The following is a 19,719-nucleotide window of genomic DNA, read 5'->3' as shown; positions in this document are numbered from 1 at the left end:
CCGGTTTCATGAAAGGCAGAGCCCCCTTTCAGGACACCTCTCACAGGCGGTCCTACTGTCGCCCAACCGGCCCCGGCCAGCCCGGCCCCTCCTCAGGCCTTAGGAGCCCCCGGGAGATGGAACAACCGGACTCTGACTGACCTGCCTGCTGACCCTGCCACTGGCCTCTGTGCTGTCGTATGCACGTGAAGTGCGTTTGTCTGGCCCGCTCAGGGGACAGGCCTGGGGGGAAGTGGGTGGGAAGCGGGGGTGCCTGAGGGAGGGACGGTCACAGCGGTGGTGGGACTGGTGCGGGAACACTGCCCGTCTGAAGCACGCCTGTACTATGAACAGCCTGGTAAATTACGGTGTAATAATAATAATAATAATAAGTCTTAACCTGGGCTGGATTCCTCCGCCTCTCTCGGAGAGCCCAGCAAGCTACCGAGAGTATCTCGCCCGCATGGCAGAGCCTGGCAAGCTCCCCGTGGCGTATTCGATATGTCGAAAGCAGTAACAACCAGTCTCACAGTGAGACGTTACTGGTGCTCGATGAGCAACGGGATGACAGTGACAGTGACAGGGACTTTACTGATTGGTCTTTGGGCCTCCGAGGGCTCCAGATACCGGCCTGGCTATATGTGTCTGGGGCGCCGTGCCTGGGTCTGGCCATGGGGGTGTTTATCTAGAACAGTCTATCAAGAGCGGAGACAGCTCAAAGGGCTGAGTCCAAGCGCTGCATGGCGGAGGCCTGGGCGAGGCCCAGCAGCACCTGGCCCCGAGAGCCGCTGGAGGGAGGAGAGCAGCGTCGGCCAGTGCACACCGAGGGCCAGGCCCACGCCCGCGCCAGGAACACGCACACTAAGCCGTGGATTTCTCTCTTTCTCTGGTTTCTGTTTTTGGGCCATACCCGGTAATGCCCAGGGGTGACTGCTGGCTCTGCACCCAGGAATCACTCCTGGAAGGATCAGGGGATGGTGGGGATCGAACCCGGGCCAGCCACATGCAAGGCAAGCGCCCTCCCCGCCATCCGATCACTCCAGCCTCTGGAGCTCTCTTTGTAAAAAGCTGCATCTCTAATGTGTGGCTGATAATCAAATCTTTAGTGTAGTACACAACTTCACATAGATATCCTACAGTGGAGAAAGGGTACGTAGAGTAATATAAAACCCAGGAGTCCCTGCAAAGTTAATCTGAAGCTCCGGTGATACTCAGGTAACAGAGGGAGATGAAAAGGGAGGACTCTTAATTTCGTGGTCTAAGACAATAATGAAGATCAGGTTCAGCTAAGGGATTCTAGAGCACGGGAGAGAAGTAGTCTGTCTGGGCGTGGCGATCGGAAATCTGCTAGCAAGTGTGTGCTGACACAGCTTACTTGTGACAGAAATGAGAAGTGAAACATAAATAGCCCAGGGGAGTTAAATGAAGATTGAGCTCAGGAATCTTGTATTTTGGGCTCTCTGCCATACCCCACCTCACGGAATATAGCTTAGATTTTTAGCACTGAACACCTCTGAACTCACCATTCAATTAAGTTTATTTAAAATTTTATATAAATTTATTAAAAACTTGAAATTTATTTTTAAAAATTATCACTGTCATCCCATTGCTCATCGATTTGCTCGAGCGGGCACCAGTAATGCCTCCATTGTGAGACTTGCTGTTACTGATTTTGGCATATTGAATATGCCACAGGGAGCTTGCCAGGCTCTGCCGTGCGGGCGGGATACTCTCGGTAGCTTGCCGGGCTCTCCGAGAGGGACGGAGGAATAGAACCTGGGTCAGCTGCATGCAAGGCAAACGCCCTGCCCACTGTGGTATCGCTCCAGCCATTTAAAAATTATTATTATTATTATTATTATTTCTTCGGGCAGGGGGCTGCATCACACCCACTGTGCTCTCCCGTAATGAAGCTGGCGGTGGGGGGTCATACGTGCTTCTGGGGATGGAACCTGGGTCAGCTGTGTACAGGGCAGGCACCTTCCCTGCTCTACGATCGCTCCAGCCCTCAACTGGCTATAAATGTCAGTAAACAGGAGGGTCAATGAACGGTCAACTCAATTTCCGTCACCAGAGAAAGTCACGTGTGGTAATATAGATCTAAGGCACGGGCCGTTTCCGCCTCTGCACTTCACCTTCCTCCTCCTCTTCTTCCTCCTCAGTGGTCTCTGCAGCCAGGGACCGGGTCTCCACCTGCTTCTGCAAGGCCTGCAGCTTGCTCTCGTAGTCCTGAGCGACAAGGAGGGCGGTCACGTGGTGGAGACGGAGTCAGAGAGGGGGCGAGACGTGAAAACACATCAGGGACGGGGCAGAAGCAGGACGCGGGAAAGAGGGAGACGGACAGACAGACAGGCAGGAAGCAACCACGGAGAAACAGATGTCAGAGAAACCCTCCGAGATAAACCCCCCACGAAGCCAGGGCCGGGAGGGGCCCAGAGGCTGGACCGCAGGCTCCGCAGTGCCCGTCACCTTCCCCCCTGCCTCGAAAGGCCCACACAGAAACCGACCCTGCATGGGGGCGCGGCTCCCGCTCACGTGGCCGGGCAGGGCCTGGCAGGTGGCAAGACTCTGGGGTTCATCCTTGGCACGGCAGGCCCCGCACCCTCCTCACCCCTGCCCCGCCCCTGTCCTGCAGTGCTGACTGTGGTTCTGGGGCCCCCAAGCACTGCAAGGTGCCCCCCCAACAAACCACCACCCCACAAAGCTTTACACAAGACGGTGTGCCCTGAATAAATGCAATCAAAGCTTAAGTTCACAGCTGCAACCCCTCTCTGCTCCTCTGACCCAGGGGTCTTTGTTTGGGGGCTTCGGACAGAGCCCAGTGGCAGGGAGTCTGTCTGCAGGGACCAGGCCCTGGGCTCCCTGCCCCACAACGAACAGCAAGCAATGATTCTTTGGGGTACTCGGGAAGCGGGGGAAGAGGAGTTTGGGAGAGGAACTCGATATATCTCACTTAACACACTGACGTCGGCCCTGCAGTTTGTGCTAAACCAAACCCCGGCCAAGAGTGAGCCGCTGGCAGGGCACGCCACCACCACCAGGTCAGAGATACCAGAAAGTACCAGAAACTCTTCAAGTCACCACTATCCCATTTACCTGCTTGCATGGGAAGACATTAGACGGCAGGGGTTGGGGAGATCGCGTAAGGAGACCCCAGTTTGCTCTCCGAAGCAGGTGCCCTAAGTATCGGCAGGGGTGCCCCGAGGTCCCTGGCACTGCAGGGCTCGAGCAGTGCATCCTCCTGAGCTGCCAGCCGTGAGGCACCAGCCTGGCGGGCAGCGCGCTGCTGGGTGCACCCAGCCCGGAAACTCCTGGTATGCCCCCGTCCTGGGGCCGCAGACTCTGAATCCCCCCCGGGTGGAATACCACTTTCCCCGGGGCTCTCTGAGGCGAGTTCAGTGTCCAGGAATGGCAAGTCACATGTGCTTAGGGTGTAAAGAACGCTGATGCTTCATTCAGTCAAGGAAGATACTTGGTGCTAAAACGTTACTGTAACAGCCATCTGGTGGGTCTTCTCCGTTGTGCCTCCTGCAGTGCTCAGGAGGTCTGGGGAACACCCCCCCCCCGGGGAACCACCCAGTCCTGGGAATCTACTGGGACCCTCCTGCGACCCTCCTGAGAAACTTCTGGGAAACTTCTGGGCACCCTCCTGGGGAACTTCCTGGGGAACTCTCCTGGGAACCATCTGGGGAACCCTCCTGGGAACCCTCCTGGGCACCCTCCTGGGAACCTTCTGGGAACCCTCCTGGGGAATCCTCCTGGGAACCATCTGGGGAACCCTCCTGGGAACCATCTGGGGAACCCTCCTGGGAACCATCTGGTGAACCCTCCTGGGCACCCTCCTGGGCACCCTCCTGGGAACCCTTCTGGGGAACCTCCTGGGACCCTCCTGGGGAACCTCCTGGGAACCATCTGGGGAACCCTCCTGGGAACCATCCTGGGAACCCTCCTGGGAACCCTCCTGGGAACCCTCCTGGGAACCCTCCTGGGGAACCTCCTGGGAACCCTCCTGGGGAACCTCCTGGGACCCTCCTGGGGAACCTCCTGGGAACCATCTGGGGAACCCTCCTGGGAACCCTCCTGGGAACCATCTGGGGAACCCTCCTGGGAACCATCTGGGGACCCCTCCTGGGAACCCTCCTGGGAACCATCTGGGGAACCCTCCTGGGAACCATCTGGGGAACCCTCCTGGGAACCCTCCTGGGAACCATCTGGGGAACCCTCCTGGGAACCATCTGGGGACCCCTCCTGGGGAACCTCCTGGGAACCCTCCTGGGGAACCTCCTGGGAACCCTCCCTGGGAATCCTCCTGGGGAACCCCATGGGAACCCTCTGGGGAACCCTCCTGGGGACCCTCCCTGGGGACCCTCCTGAGGAACCCTCCTGGGAACCCTCCTGGGGAAGCCCTGGGAACCCTCCCTGGGAACCTCCCTGGGAACCTCCCTGGGAACCCTCCTGGGAACCCTCCCTGGGAACCCCCTGGGGAATGTCTGGCCATTCTCTGCCAGCAGGGCTGGCTGCTCAGTGTGGGGGCCTGAGGACAGGGGCCCTGCACACTGGGGTTACTGAGCGCCCCACACCCTCAGGGACCCCCAGGGCTGCACCCTGCAGGGTTCAGGACCACGTGATCCTGGGAATTGCGCGGGGTTAGTTCGGCCGTACGCAAGGCAAGGGCCTTGGTGAGCCCTCAGATGTGCTCTGGCTCAGCCTCCCCTTAAGGCACCATCGCCCCCAAGGGGCAAAATGGGTCTTGGGAAACTGAGAGGAACTCAACTCAACTCAGAGACCGAGCACGAGGTCCCTACTTATAGCTACACGTGTTACATACACAGAGACGTGTGTCTGACACATTAACAGTCCACAGCGAGAGGCTCAGGGGTTGGGTCATCTGTGCTAATAAAAGATTAAGTCTGGGGGCTGGAGCAATAACACAGTGGGGAGGGCATTTGTCATGCACGCGGCTGACCCGGGTTTGATTCCCAGCATCCCATATGGTCCCCTGAGCACCGCCAGGGGTGAGAGGTCCTGAGTGCAGAGCCAGGAGTAACCCCTGTGCATCGCCGGGTGTGACCCAAAAAGAAAAAAAAATTAAGTCTGGTGGCTGGAGTGGTGTCTCGAGATCGGCCGTGCGCACTCTACATGCACAACGCCAGGGTTTGTTCCCAGCACTGCAAAAGCAAACAAAAAACCTCAAAATGACAGGCAGCGTTCAACACGGTTTTCGGGTTTTTGTTTGTGTTGTGTTTGGCTTGGGGCACACCTGTGGAGTGCTCCGTGCTGGGCAGCCCTGGTGGCACACAGGGGACCATACAGACAGAACTACGACCGACTGTGTGCAGAGCAAGCACCTTATTTTTTTATTTTGGGGCCACACTTGGTGGTGCTCAGGGCTGACTCCTGGCTGCGCTCAGGGAACACTCCCGACTGTCCCAGGAAGCCACATGGGACGCCAGGGATTGAACCTGGCTTAGCCGCAGGCAAGGCGAGTGCCCTGCCCGCTGCACCGTCTCTTCACCACCTCTTCCTGCGCCTTAGCTTCTGTTCTCTCCAGCCCTCCACGTTGGTTTTCTAAGCAGACCCAGCAACAGAATCTTGTAAATCCCATCCCCCACTAAAAGAAACTTCATCTTTTCAGACTCACCCCCTAAAAATAAGTTCTAATGTCCCATTTCTGGGTACCCACCACTCCCATTCTACTTTGTGTTTTGTTTTGACACTCAGTGGAGCTAAGGGCTTACTCCTGGTTCTGTGCTCGGGGATCACTCGTGGCAGGCTCAGGGGACCAAATGGGGTGCCGGGGATCAAACCCGCGTTGGTTCAGCCAGGTGCAAGGCAAGCACCCTCCCCGCTATACTGTGGCCTTGGCTCTCATTCTACTTCCTGTCCCCATGCCTTTGCCCTCGTTATCTCATTAATACTGTTTTGGCATTGGAGGACAATTTGCCCGCTTTGCCCCAAACCAGGTTGTGCCTGAGCTTCCAACAGGGATATTGTGTGTATCGCCAGGAAAGCTCCAAGTGCTCGCGTGACCTTCCTAGATGGAGATACCGCTGTTCTGTCAGTGTCACGGCAAAACCTCGAGAGTCGAGTTCTGTGCCGATAAACAGTTCCAACCAGCTCAGTCTGTGCCTCCTATTTATGAAGTCCTTGTCCAGTGTCCAGGGAAAGTACTGGACTTTCCCTCTTCTGGAATGTTCTCTCCCATACCTTTTTAGCCTTGTTTTGGAGTTTTGTGCCAGGAACTGTTCTGAATGTTCAAGCATTACAGACAAAGGCAGAGCTGGCACTGGGGAAAAATGCCTTTGCTGCTCTTCTTTGTTTGGGGGGGGGTGGCACACCCAGCTGTGCTAAGGGGGCCATACGGGATGCCGGGCCCCAAGACCACCTTTCCTGCCGACTGCTTCCTTCCCCCCGTGGAGCAGGACGCGAGCTCGTCAGCTCAGAGCAAGGTCCAGGTCCTCTTCCTTTGCAGCAGCGCCTGGCGACCAGCTTTCAGAGTCCCCGGCACGAGTGACGAATGCCCCCTTAAGGCTGCTGGGGCGCCAGCCACCAGCTCTCTCCCCCACCGCTCTGCAATCCCGCAGCCCCGCCTCCTCTCGGACACGCCATGGTCTTGTTCAGGTGACCGGTGCCGTCCCGATCAACAAACCCAGCTGCCGAACCCAGCCCAGCACCTTACTAGGGCCGCTGCTGTGTCACACGAGCTGAGCTGTGGCCGGCCACGCTGACCGTATTTACTCGCCGGGCCTTTGGAGAGCTCATCAGTGGTTCTCAAAGGGGATGAGCACGGACGAACGGTGAGGCGGCCACGCTGACACGGGCCGTGTTCTGGTCCCTCCGGCACCAAAGCCAAATCACAGACAAGAGAACTACAGTGGGACGGCGGGCAAAGGGGTCCCGAGTGTTGCTCTGGAAGGGCCGGGAAGGGAAGCTAAGCGCGAGAAAGGGCTCTAGTCTCGAGGAGAGCCGGAGGCAGGCACATACCGAGGAATGAGCCGTCCAAGGAATCAAGCCTCGTTCCCCGCAGTAGGGGAGCGGCAGGAAATGGCGTTAGGGCCGAAGAGTGGCTCAGTGGGCTGAGCGCAGGCTCGTATGCAGGGTGCTGGGTGTGACCCCGACACGTGCTCCCCAGGGCACCACCAGGGGTGATCCCCAAGCACTGAGTCAGGACCGGCCCCAGAGTAATGTTGGCTGTGACACCGAACAAAAATCCCAACCGAAAGGAAGAGGTGAGGAGAGGTCATAGACGCACGCTGCCCCCAAATATGCACAGTCTTGGGCGGAGCAACAGCACAGGGGTAGGGCCGAAGCAAAGGGGCGGGGCCGCAGCACAGGGGCGGGGCCACAGCACAGTGGGTGGGGCATTTGCCCTGCATGTGTCCATCCCCGTTCGACCCCCACCCCCCACGGCAGCATTCCACAGAGCCCCCTGAATTCACCAAGAGTATATCCTGAGTGCAGAGCCAGGAGTTACCCCTGAGCATCACCAGGTGGGCCCCAAATCCAAACAACAACAACAACAACAACAAAACATATTAGTCCTTTGCGTGAAAATTTAGAATTTGAAGTGCAATGAACTTTTGTTGTTATTGTTGTTCTTGGAGGATTTGTTTTGCTTCACATCTGTTTTGGATCACATCTGTCTGTGCTCAGGGCTTACTCCTGGTTCTGTGCTCAGGGATCACTTGGGGGGGTGCCTGGGAGGACCACAGGGGATTGAACCCAAATAAGCAGCATGCAAAGCAAGCGCCCGACCCGCTACAGTCTCTCCAGGCCCCGGAGACGTTTCCCAAAGGAAATGCGGGTTACCATCTGGACAACAGGTTACGGGGGCCAGGAACAGAAGCAGCGGAAGGCTGGGGCAGGACTCTGGGTGAGGATCGGAGGTGGCCCAGTCAGACAGGGCACCGCTGAGGTGGCAGCAGTCAAAGCAAAACAGTGTCACCATTCTGGGTCTTCTGGTTAGGCCGTTACTGACGTTAGAGCCGCCAGGAGTGATTCCTGAATGCGGAGCCAAGAGTAACCTCTGAGCACCTCGGGGTGTGTCCCCAAAACAGCACAGAACAGAAGCTTGGCCCCGTCTGCTGATCCCGCAGTCCTTCCACGCGTACCTAGCTAGCAAGCCACAGCAGGAAGGAAGCACCCACACCAAAGCACGGCTGCACCCCGGGAAGCCACCACAGCCCTGCTGGAACCAAGGGACTTCCCGCTCCTCCCAGTCTTGTCCAGCCCTGCTCACTTATTTGTCTTTCCAGCTGTGCACGGGACCGGGAAGAGATTGGAAGGAGGAAACCTTGAACCTCCGTCGTGCAGGGGGCTCCCCGCCCCCCGCTGGCATGAGGAAGCCTCTGCACTCAGTTCACACTGCGGCTTCCCAACACCCTGGGGCTCCAACTTGGGCTCCTTTGAGTGCACCAACCTACCGAGTCCTTTGGCCACATCTTTTTTTTGCTTTTTGGGTCACACCCAGCGATGCACAGGGGTCACTCCTGGCTCTGTACTCAGGAATTACTCCTGGCCGTGCTAAGGGGACCATATGGGATGCTGGGAATCAAGCCCGGGTCGGCTGCATGGAAGGCAAACGCCCTACCCGCTGTGCTATCACTCCAGCCCCTTGGCCACATCTAAAAGGTGAATCTAATCGCGTAGTTCTGCGTAAGATCACCCGGTCGCGTCCCACCACACTCCTGAGATTTCACTCCCTTATCATGCCCCAGCCCCCTCCGTGCCCTCCACGCCAGGCCCACTGGGACCCGCCACTGGGCTTGCCTTTTGTTTGCTTGGGGGGGCCACACCTGACGACGCTGGGGGTGGCTCCTGGCTCTGTGCTCAGGAGCTGGTCCTGGGGATGGTTGGGAGACCATGTGGGTTGCCAGAGATCGAACCTGGCTCAGCCTAGTTTGCTCAGAAGGCCCTGGGGATTCTGCTCGAGGTTCACGATTTCCTCCTCCCGATCTCTTCCCAGTCCCCGTGCACACAGCTGTGTGCTTGAACGGCCTGCGACAGCCCAGCCCTGGCTGTGTATCTGGTGACCAGCTTCTCCAAGATGAGAGGGACACGAGGGAGCGGAAGGACCAGGGCGTGTGGCCTCAAGGACGGGGGTAACTGCCAGCAACACTCCTCTCAAGCTGCCAATTTCCTGTCAAGAACTCACCGGAGACAGCTGAGCCATGACCAGTGTCAGGACCAGCCCTGGAGAGACACAAGCCAAGCCGCTGGAAACGCTGGGGCCTCCTCGGGGGAGGGGCGCGGCAAAGCCCCCAGCCGCACCCACAGCCCCCAGCCACCACAACGCCAACTCATCTCTGGAGACACCAAACTGACGAAGCTCCAGTATACTGGTTTGGGCTGAAAGCTCGGGGGTCTTCTTGGCATGGGAAGAGCAGGCGCCCCTACCCCCCACAGCCAGGCCCATGTAAACGGACTTTCTTTTTTTTTTCTTTTTTTGGTCACACCCAGCGATGCTCAGGGGTTACTCCTGGCTCTGCACTCAGGAATTACTCCTGGTGGTCCTTGGGGGACCAAATGGGATGCCGGGGATCAAACCCGGGTCGGGCGCGTGCAAGGCAAACGCCCTCCCCGCTGGGCTGTCGCTCAGACCCAAGCGGCCCCGTTTCACAGCCTGACTCATCTCGGCAGCGATGCCCAGTTACGCTGATGGAACTCACGGGCACATCGGACTTTAGGCTGAAAACTCTGGGACCCCCCTTGGGAGAGGGTGAGCTGAGAGTCGTCCCAGATCTACAGATCCCGGAGCTCCTGGACACCCCCAAATCCCACCACCCTCACAGCCCAGCAGGAGCACAGCAAACTAGACTCAAGAAGCCCGCTAAGCTCAACAAGCAAAATAACAGCACAGAAGGCACCAGAGTAACACACAGCTCAGTGAGCCCACAGACCCTGACTTCCCTCTGTCACTGTCGTCCTGTTGCTCATCGATTTGCTCTAGCGGGCACCAGTAACGTCTCCATTGTGAGACTTGTTACTGTTTTTGGCATATCGAATACGCCATGGGGAGCTTGCCAGGCTCTGCCGTGCAGGCGAGATACTCTCGGTAGCTTGCTGGGCTCTCTGAGAGGGGCAGAGAAATCGAACCCGGGTTAGCTGCGTGCAAGGCAAATGCCCTACCCACTGTGCTATCGCTCCAGCACTTTCCTTTGGAGTGAGATATAACAATTTTCAAAAACTTTCTTTTACTGGGGCTGGAGAGATAGCACAGCAGGTAGGGCGTTTGCCTTGCACATGGTTGACCCGGGTTCGATTCCCAGCATCCCATAGGGTCCCCCGAGCACCGCTGGGGGTAATTCCTGAGTGCATGAGCCAGGAGTAACCCCTGTGCATCGCCAGGTGTGACCCAAAAAGCAAAACAAAAACAAACAAACAAAAAAGAGACAACTTTTACTTTTACTTCTTTTACTTAAGTATTTTTTGATAATCCCAACTTACCATTCTGTTGTAACAAGCAATATAAGATAATTTTGTGCCTACCAAGGGGCCAGACTTTGGGGGGTAAGTGGGAAACTGGGGACAATGATGAAAGAAAGGTTACACTATGGTGGGCCAGTGCTGGGAGAACACTGAATGCTCAAAACCACTGTTATGAACGACTTTGTAAACTACAGTGCTTAAATAAAGTGTTTTTTTTAAAGAAAATTACATGTAAAAAAGTAACGTATGGGGGTACAACTCTTTCAGATTTTATATTCTGTTCTACAGTGCATGATTTCAACATTAACAATACATGCCACGTATCAATGTCCAAGAGATCTAATCACCTACTCTGGAAAAAAAATCTTCTATTTTGTCCTGTTTCCTGTCTAGTCCATGGACTACCAACATTCTGGATGGAGACAAACAGAGGCTAAAGAGAAGAGCCACAGGGTTACTTGACTGTTCTAGAAATCCACTTTCTGTCTAAAGGAGTCAAGTTGACCATTTCATTAAACAAATAAACTCCAGGGGGCGGGGAAGACAGTGCAGGAACTAAGGTGCTTGTCCTGTCTGGAGCTGACCTGATTTCATCCCCCAGGCACTGCCAGGAGTGATTCCTGAGCACAGAGCTAGGAGCTTTTTCCTCCCCTTGGGAAAAAAAATCATAATAAAGACTTTGGGGTGGGGAGACAGGTCAGAGGACTGGGATGCGAGCTCGGCATACGCCCGACCTCCTGTCTGAGCGCAGAACCTCCTGCCTCAGCCCCCGGCATGGCGGCTCAGAGAGGCTCCCGCACCAGTAGCACTAGAGAATGGGACCCACTGCCAGGGGTGGGCCCAGGTCACCAAGAGATGCTGGAGACGCACCCCTGCCCCCCCACAATAAAACAGAACAAACAGGTTCTATGAATGGCAGCCGGAGAGCTGGTACAGGGGTAAGGACACGCCTTGCATGAGGCCAATCCACGGGACCCCGGCGCCCACCTGGCTCCCGAGCACTGCAGGTCTGGCCTCCTCCCGCCCCCCCCTCCCAAATATATTATATGTTAAATAAAATTGAAAACACACACTTTAAGGGTGAACTCAAAGAATCCTTTTTTTTTTTTTCTTTATGGGTCACACCTGGCGATGCACAGGGGTTACTCCTGGGTCTACACTCAGGAATCACCCCTGGCAGTGCTCAGAGGACCATATGAGATGCTGGGAATCGAACCCGGGTCGGCCACTTGCAAGGCAAATGCCCTACCCACTGTGCTATCGCTCCAGGCCCTGAACTCAAAGAATCCTAAAAGTGACATTTCATGTCTTATGTCTTGCACGCAGCCCAACGGGGTTTGATCCCCGGGATCCTGTATGGTCCCCTGAGCACAGCTGGGTGTGGCCCCGAAGCAAAACCAAGAATAAACAAATAAATAAACAGTTCCATTTAAGGTGGAATTTGGGTAAGTGAAAAAAGACAACAAACACAAATTCTTTAATAGAATTCATGTAAATTTTTTTTTTCTTGAAAAGATCTGGGCTGAGGCTGCTCAAGGCGTGTCCTGCCTGTGGGAGACCCTGGCTGGTCCCTCACAGCACCAGGACTGACCCTGAGCACTAAACTGGGAGGAACTCCTGAGCACCACTGGGTATGGCCAAACAAAGCAAAATAATTCTTTTTTTTTTTTTTTTGCTTTTTGGGTCACACCCAACGATGCTCAGGGGTTACTCCTGGTTTTTTGCACTCAGGAGTTACTCCTGGCAGTGCTTGGGGGACCATACGGGATGCCAGGGATCGAACCCGGGTCGGCCGCGTGCAAGGCAAACACCCTAACCGCTGTGCTATTGCTCCGGCCCCCATAATTCTTTTTTTTTATTTTTATTTTATTTTCTTTGCTTTTTCGGTCACACCTGACGATGCACAGGAGTTACTCCTGGCTCATGCACTCAGGAATTACCCCTGGCCATGCTCAGGGGACCATATGGGATGCTGGGATTTGAACCCGGGTCGGCCGCGTGCAAGGCAAACGCCCTACCCGCTGTGCTATCTCTCCAGCCCCTCTTTTTTTTTTTTTTTTAAAAAAAAAGATTCTCAATCATCTTCAGATGAAAAAGTGACAAACCAAAGAGCAGGCTATCAGCTCACCAGCCACCTTCTCCTTCACCCCGAATCAGAGAGCAAACACAGTCTCAAGAGGGTTTCAGCTTTTATTGAATGAGGTCTTCAACACTGCAAAGGAACTCCCCCTTCCTGAAAAGGCAATCTCAGCACTCACAGATGATTCTCAAGCCCGGTTCTGTCCAAAGAACAAGGAATGAGGGAGAAATTCGCTTTTTAAACAAGTTTCACAATTTCTTTTGGCAGCAATGAGGGAGGAAACCTACACGATTCACAGCCTACAGTGGTTCCACACACGCGAGCACAGGAGAAGCTCGGGGCAACTCTGGGAAAGTGCTCCCACACGGCGAGGGGCCAAGGCGCACCCTGCACAGCACCTGGGAAGGGGTCCGAGGGCTCCCCCGGACAGGGCAGCTCCCCGCCTCCTAGGTCTCTGTCCAAGTCAAGGCAGTGGACCAAGGCCCAGAGGGCACGGGGCTAACTGCAGCTGCCCAGTGCACAGCTCTGCCCCTTCCTGCAGGCACATCAGCTCTGAACAGACCCGGGTGGCCGGCATTTGTCCCCCCCAGCCTGCACCTTCAAATCCAAGAGACCACTGGGAGTCACTTCAATGTAACACACAATTCTCTGCGCTGTGTTTCCAGTGAAAGGAGAAACACTCAGAGCTGGAAAGCGTTAGAAGCAAAAAGAAGGCAGCAGCCCTTCGGTTCGGACTAACGGGATGAGTCTGACTCTCGCCAAGGAATACGGCTCGGGTTCAGGGGACTGTGCAGGGATCATCAGGTCCCCTCTCCGGGGTTAGTGTCAGGGCTGTGCATGACTTAACAGCACACGCGCTCTCCCCATTCCACTACGACAAGCGCTAAGAATCGTCAGTCAGGCAAGGATGGCTTAATAGTGACCATTTCTCTTTGGTCTGTTAGTACTTGAGCTCCAGGAGAAATACAGTCCGACCGAGAAGGCAATGAAGCGGGACCAGAACGCTCACAGCGGCACAGTACTCGTATTTAGTTCACAAAAGCACGACTCAAGTAATTTTATTCACACAAAATTCTTTTCTAAAACCAGCACCCGCTTGGAAATACACGAAGGGAGATACGTGCTAGCAGGCCCGGCCCGCTCCAGTCCTGCTGACGGCCTGAAGCGAAGGGCTCCGGCAGGCATCTAGAATGATTAGCGACCAGAGGCGCCTGGGTCAGCAAACGGAGCACAAACACAAACTGAGTTCTTTGGATCATCGGTGTGGTGTCAAACACCCACAACCGACATTTGTAAATGAAAACATGGCAGGACTTTCAGTCACTAGTGTCACCTGATACCCAGGAGAAACTCAGTGGGAAGGAGCCCCCCGCCCCCACCCCCACAAGATTACAAAAGGCAACCATAAACATTAAGGAGGGCCACAGATGTGGCTCCGTGGTCACGCCTTACATGAGGTACTGCCCCCCCCCCCGCCACACACACACACACACACACACACACACACACACACACACACACGAGACAGGCCTATTCTATGTTATGTCAAGTTAGGAAAACGAGAACCCACTTTCCTGCCGAGTTAAAAGCTGGGTTATTAGTAGTAGTATTAGAAAAGTCAACTTTTTCCAGAGCAGAACAGCAAATCCATGTTTGAGGGACACAGGAGAAGTGGGTTTGCATTGAAGTGACTGATTGGCGATCGCCTACCACGTATGTTCCAGCCGTGTGGAGTGGGAGATTGTCACCTGAGTGAAGTCGACTATCGGCCATGAAACTGCAGTGCCAGGCTAGAGCTGCTCGAGCTATGGAGGCAAAGACACCCTCTCCCGCCAGGCTGATCGGAACCGACCTGCTGTGCGCCAAAATAATGTTCTTAGAAGCAAAGTAAAATAAAAAAAATACTATGATGAAAAATAACGTTTTAATAAAGCATAGTGCCCACATGCAAAGAGAAAGAAAACCCAAACTCCACAGCATCACAATCTTCAGGGGCTCAGTGCTCTCTGGGTTGTCATTTTCACGCCACGCTGGAAGAAAGAGCGTTTGCCAGGAGACTGATGCGACCACAATCTTCAACCAGCTCGTGCCAGGCACTGGCAGGTGTCGCGGGCTCTTGGTGGCGCCGCTCTGGAGAGTGTCTGCAAGTTTAAGAGATCAGGAAGGATGGAGGAAAAGACTTTTTTCTTCTGATAGTCTGGTTCGGTGGATTCTCCCGGGAGCAGGCTGAGACCGCAGCCCAGTGAGATGAGGTACTGCCAGGCAAGGGCCACCGGGCTGTCGTCCTGGCCCGCGGGGATAAGCCGTCATTTCCTACGTGCCGACTCTCAGTCTCAGCCCAGCCAAAGTGAAGGTTAGTCCTGATCTTATCCTCGGCTGGAGCGAGTGGCACGCCCACAGCCTGGGCTGACCTCACCCGAGACCCTCCCTAGGCACATCTGACTGTTCCCAGCGTCATACAGGGTCCTGCTGGCCTTGGGGGTGGGGGGCAAGGAGGATGTTTTGGCAAATGACTGGTATGTGTGGAGGGATGGAGGGGAAAAGAAAGGAGAATGCTTGGAAAGGAAATGGTACATCTAACTACAAAAGGCAAATCTCTCCAGAAATCCAGGGAAGGTGCCGGTGGAGGGAGGGTTCAGCACGGGGACCAACTGCACCATACACACTACTATCTTAAAAAGAAAGAAAAAAAAAATCACTGATCTGTTCAACGTCACAGAGGAAGATGGGCAAACTTTGTGGACGATAACGTGTTGTTTCCTAGGTTTGGAGACAGTTTTGGTTTGTCAAAGACCGGATGACAGCTAAAGGACCCGGCCTGGATGGGAAATCCAAGGCTGTGTCCATAGTTACGTGTCAGGATTTTTAAACTAATGCCGACCATAATATGGGGGAAAACACTTTTAACTTTTGCCTACCGAGTCCTCCTTTGAGTGTCTGCATAAACAAAGAAGCAGGTCTCTGTGGATATCAGATCAACTGAGATACGTAGGTACAAAAACAACAACCAACACCTTACCCCCAACAGCTACAACCTGTGGAAGCTGATTATCTAGGCACCAAGGGAGTCTCTGAAAATAAGGGAGGTCTCGAGGTCTCATCAGAAATCCCAAAAACTGCTGGGACAGTACAAGTGTGTGTGTGTGTGTAAAAGGGGCGTTAAAAGGCTTCCCAGTGTCATGCTTTAGCAATACTGACGTCAATTCATATTGGCAGGGTCGCAACCGTAAGATGGGCGTGTAAACAGCAGAACCTCGCGCTGGGGCGGGCCCGACCCGACCTCCTCCTCCACCGAGGCTTCAAGTGTGTCCAGGGGCTCAGACCGCGGTCTCGCGGCCGGCCTTGAGATTGGGGGCTGAGAACTGTCTCCTCATCCTGGGCGGGGTCCCGGCCGGGGGTCCCGGGGGCGGGGCCCTGTCGGCCTGCCCGGGGCCGTCCCCGGGGCCGCCGTGCGCTGCGCAGTGCGGCTGCCGGTGCGGGTGCGGGTGCGGGTGCGGGTGGCCGGGGCGCCGGGCCGGGGCCGGCTGCGGCTCGGCGGCGTTGGCGGCGTTGGCGGGGTGGGCGTTGGCGGGGTGGGCGCCGCGCGGGCCCCGGGGCGGGCCGCCGCTGAGCGAGTTGCTCCTCCAGCGCGGGGCCGGCGGCGGCGGCGGGCTGACGGGCTGCTTGGTGACCTGGATGTGCGGCGCGTCCCCGGGGGCCGCGCGGGCCGCGCTCTCGGGGCTGCCCCTGCGCGCCTCGTCGTCCTTGGGGATGCGCAGCTCGATGACCTCGTCCTCGGTGATGATGATGTGCGTGCCGGGGCTCCAGGAGTTGCGGTGCTTGGGGTTGCTCTTGAAGGGGAAGCGCGGCTTGCGGTTCTCGGGCGGGATGAAGCGGTGCGGCGCGTGCTGCCGCCGCAGCTGCTTGGCGAGCTCCTGCTGCTGCAGGTTGCGGAAGCGCAGCTGCTCCTGCCGCATCCAGCGCAGGCGGCCGCGGCGGAAGGCCGGGTCGCCGCTCATCAGGCGGCTCACGCGCTCCTCCTGCGCGGGGTCCGGGCCGGCCGCGCATGCGCCCGCCGCGCCCGCCGCGCCCGCCGCGCCCACCGCGCAGGCGCCCGCCGCCGCCGCCCGCGCCCCGCCCCGCGGCTCGGCGCCGCCCACCAGCGGCAGCACCTTCTCCAGGCGCAGCATCTTGTTCCGCAGCAGCCGGATCTCCTCGTCCTTGAGGTGGTTCTGCTGCTTCACCTCCTGCAGGACGTCCTCCAGCTTGTCGATGTGCACCCGCAGGTCGTCCACGTCCGAGCCGCCCTTGCCGCCGCCGGCCAGCGCGTCGTCGGCGCGCTCGTCCCCGACGCCCACCGTGTCCCACACGTCCCGCGCCACGGCGCGCCACGAGTCGCGCTCGTTGGGGTCCTTCTTGCCGTAGGTGGCGCTCAGCTCCTTCATCTTGACGATGGCCAGCGCCTCGATCTCCTGCCGGCTGTGGCGGAAGTCGTTGAGCGCCACCTCGTAGCAGATCTCCTTCACGGCCTGGATCTTGAGGTCCGACACGGTGACCCACTTGGCGTCCTTGCCCAGGCGCCGCCGCTGCGGGATCTGGTACATCTTGAGGGGCTCGCGCTTCTTGCCGCTGCTCGGGAGGCCGCAGCGCTTCACGATGGTCTGCAGCTTGCTGGGCGGGAGCTTCTCCCTCAGGGAGGTGATGAGCCGCCAGCTCTCCTCGCACGACCGCTTGTCCGAATCGTCCCCGCTATCGGAGTCCGCGTCCTTTGGGAAAACAAAATCAAAAAAAAAAAATGGCCCCCAGATAACCAAAATTAAAATGGAAAAAAGGAAAATCAAACTGAAGAAAAACAAGCCAAAACCAAAACAAAACAAAAAAAACCAAAACCAAAACCACAAAACCAACGCCTTAACCAAATGAAAAAAAAAAAGAAAACTAAAACCAAAAAAACACCCAAGAACCGAAAGAAACGAACAAAATAAACCCCTGCGTGAGGTGGAGGACTCCTCGGGAAGACACGGCTCTCGGAGGTTACGGTTAGTCTGCAGGCTCAGACGCGCAACGTCACGCAGCCAAACTTGCGATGCTGCCTTCGGTGATGAACCGCCCCGTCTAGGCTCGGGAGGGTTTCACACAGGAGTGCGGCTCTCGCTGCGGTCATCTGAGATTTAACACTGTGCGAAACAACGTCCCCACTGTCTCCGGAAAGTGAGGTGCCCCCCCATGCTAACACCCATGCAGCCAGCGCCCCGCATTTGCCTTGGTTATTGCTGTCGCTTCATCCAGAAACTCTCTGCCCCATGAGTGAGCACAGACACCGCACAGGGCGTGGCGAGCAGGCGGGTTAGCAAAGGTTAGTGAGGCCGGAGGACACCGCGCTGGCTTAGCTTTACTAAAAAGAGCAGCCCTAGAAAAAGTTAGAAGATGAGAAAGTAGAAAGGGTCAAACAGGATGACGGTTACAAGTGCGAAGAGTCCCGAGCAGCCAACCACACAGTTCTCATCCGTCAGAGCGCTGTTTTCTGTAAGCCAGTGGGCTTCTCGACTACTGCCATGAACACAGGCTGATCTTGCTGTTTTCTTGTGTCATATCAAAGCGATTCATTTAATTCATATGATTAAACTTTGCTATTCTATGAACGAGGAAGTGTAAATAAAGGGTTCTTTTTATAATCTCTATTTTCACATACCTGAACTTGTGAATACTTCTTTCTCCTCCAAAATCTTAAGAATAAACTCCCTGGGGCCAGAGAGGCAGTACTGGGTTTAAGGTGCTTGTCTGAAGGTGGCATACTCCCGTTCAATCCCTGGCACTATAGAAGGTCTCAAGCACAGAGTCAGGAGTAATCCCTGAGCACAGAGCCAGGAGTAAACCTTGAGCACTGCTCAGTGTAGCAGACTCCCCGCCCCCTGGAAATAAAGTACCAGAGTAAAAATTAAGTGAGGGGACTGGGGAGACACCCCACTGTGCCGGGCACCCTTTGCACGGAGGCCTGGCTTTGACCCCCAGCAGGACATGGCCCTTGGAGCACCACAGAGAGCAACTTCTGGGCATCATCATGTTTAAACTAAAAACCCAAACTAACAAGTAAATTCACTGAAATTTAAGTTACACGGGTCGAAGCGATACCTCAGCAGGCTGGAATGCAGGCTTATTGCTTCGATTTTTGTTTTTGGGTCACACTGGAGGTGCTCTGGGAATTGAGCCTGGGCCAGCTGTGTGCCAGGCCAGCGCCCTCCCTGCTGTCCTAGCGCTCTGGTCCTGGAGTACACATCTGTAAGAGGCCCAGGTCTGATTCCTGTGCCAGGTCTGATTCCTGGCTCGGCACAACCCCCCGAAGCAGTGCCAGGAGTGTCCCCTGGACTCTAAGCCTGGATAGCCACTGAGCAGAGCTGTGGGGGGGCTACACCCCAAATTAAGCAAGGCAAATATTTTTCTTTTTTTTTTCTTTTTTTTTCTTTTTTTGCTTTTTGGGTCACACCTGGAGATGCACAGGGGTTACTCCTGGCTCTGCACTCGGGAATTACCCCTGGCGGTGCTCAGGGGACCATATGGGATGCTGGGAATTGAACCGGGTCGGCCGCGTGCAAGGCAAACGCCCTACCCGCTGTGCTATCACTCCAGCCCCGAAAATATTTTTCTTAAACACCATTTACAATTCCCTAAGTAATAGTATCAGGTAGCAGTGTGGTTTTCTTTTTTTTGCTTTTTGGGTCACACCTGGCGATGTACAGGGGTTACTCCTGGCGGTGCTCAAGTGACCTTATGGGATGCTGGGAATCGAACCCGGGTCGGCCGCGTGCAAGGCAAACGCCCTACAATTCAGCAGTTGTTTTCTATGAGACAGTCCCAGCTCGATGCGGACCATCACTTGAAAGTGACAGTTCCTCCCATCCACATATGGAAGGTAAAGACTATATGCTACTTACATAAAGTGGATCCACTCTTTATTTTTATTTATTTATTTATTTATTTATTGCTTTTTGGGTCACACCCGGCGATGCACAGGGGTCCTGGCTCATGCACTCAGGAATTACTCCTGGCGGTGCTCGAGGGACCATATGGGATGCTGGGAACCCGGGTTCACCGCGTGCAAGGCAAACGCCTTACCCGCTGTGCTATCGCTCCAGCCCCGTGGATCCACTCTTTAAAAGGATTGTTAACTAGGCTTTGCAGCCACAGCTGTACCATTACCATTTTCTCTACAGGGGAACTTTTCTGAGACCTAAAACAGCCATCTGGAGGCTGGG

At 55.7% G+C, this 19,719-nt stretch overlaps 1 protein-coding gene across 1 annotated transcript in view; it reads right to left on the bottom strand.

Annotated features, from left to right (window-relative positions):
- KIF1B (kinesin family member 1B) overlaps window positions 1–19,719 on the bottom strand; it is a 142,440-nt gene that overhangs the window by 41,791 nt on the left and 80,930 nt on the right. Inside the window, 1 exon segment of the mRNA XM_055140523.1 lies at window positions 2,115–2,208. Within this exon segment, the coding sequence (XP_054996498.1) occupies window positions 2,115–2,208 (94 nt within the window).

The sequence above is a fragment of the Sorex araneus genome, chromosome 5 (genome assembly GCF_027595985.1).
Source record: "Sorex araneus isolate mSorAra2 chromosome 5, mSorAra2.pri, whole genome shotgun sequence".
Lineage (NCBI taxonomy): Eukaryota > Metazoa > Chordata > Mammalia > Eulipotyphla > Soricidae > Sorex > Sorex araneus.
The sequence above is the reverse complement of the archived record's forward strand: the minus strand, read 5'-3'. Positions and strand labels throughout refer to the sequence as shown.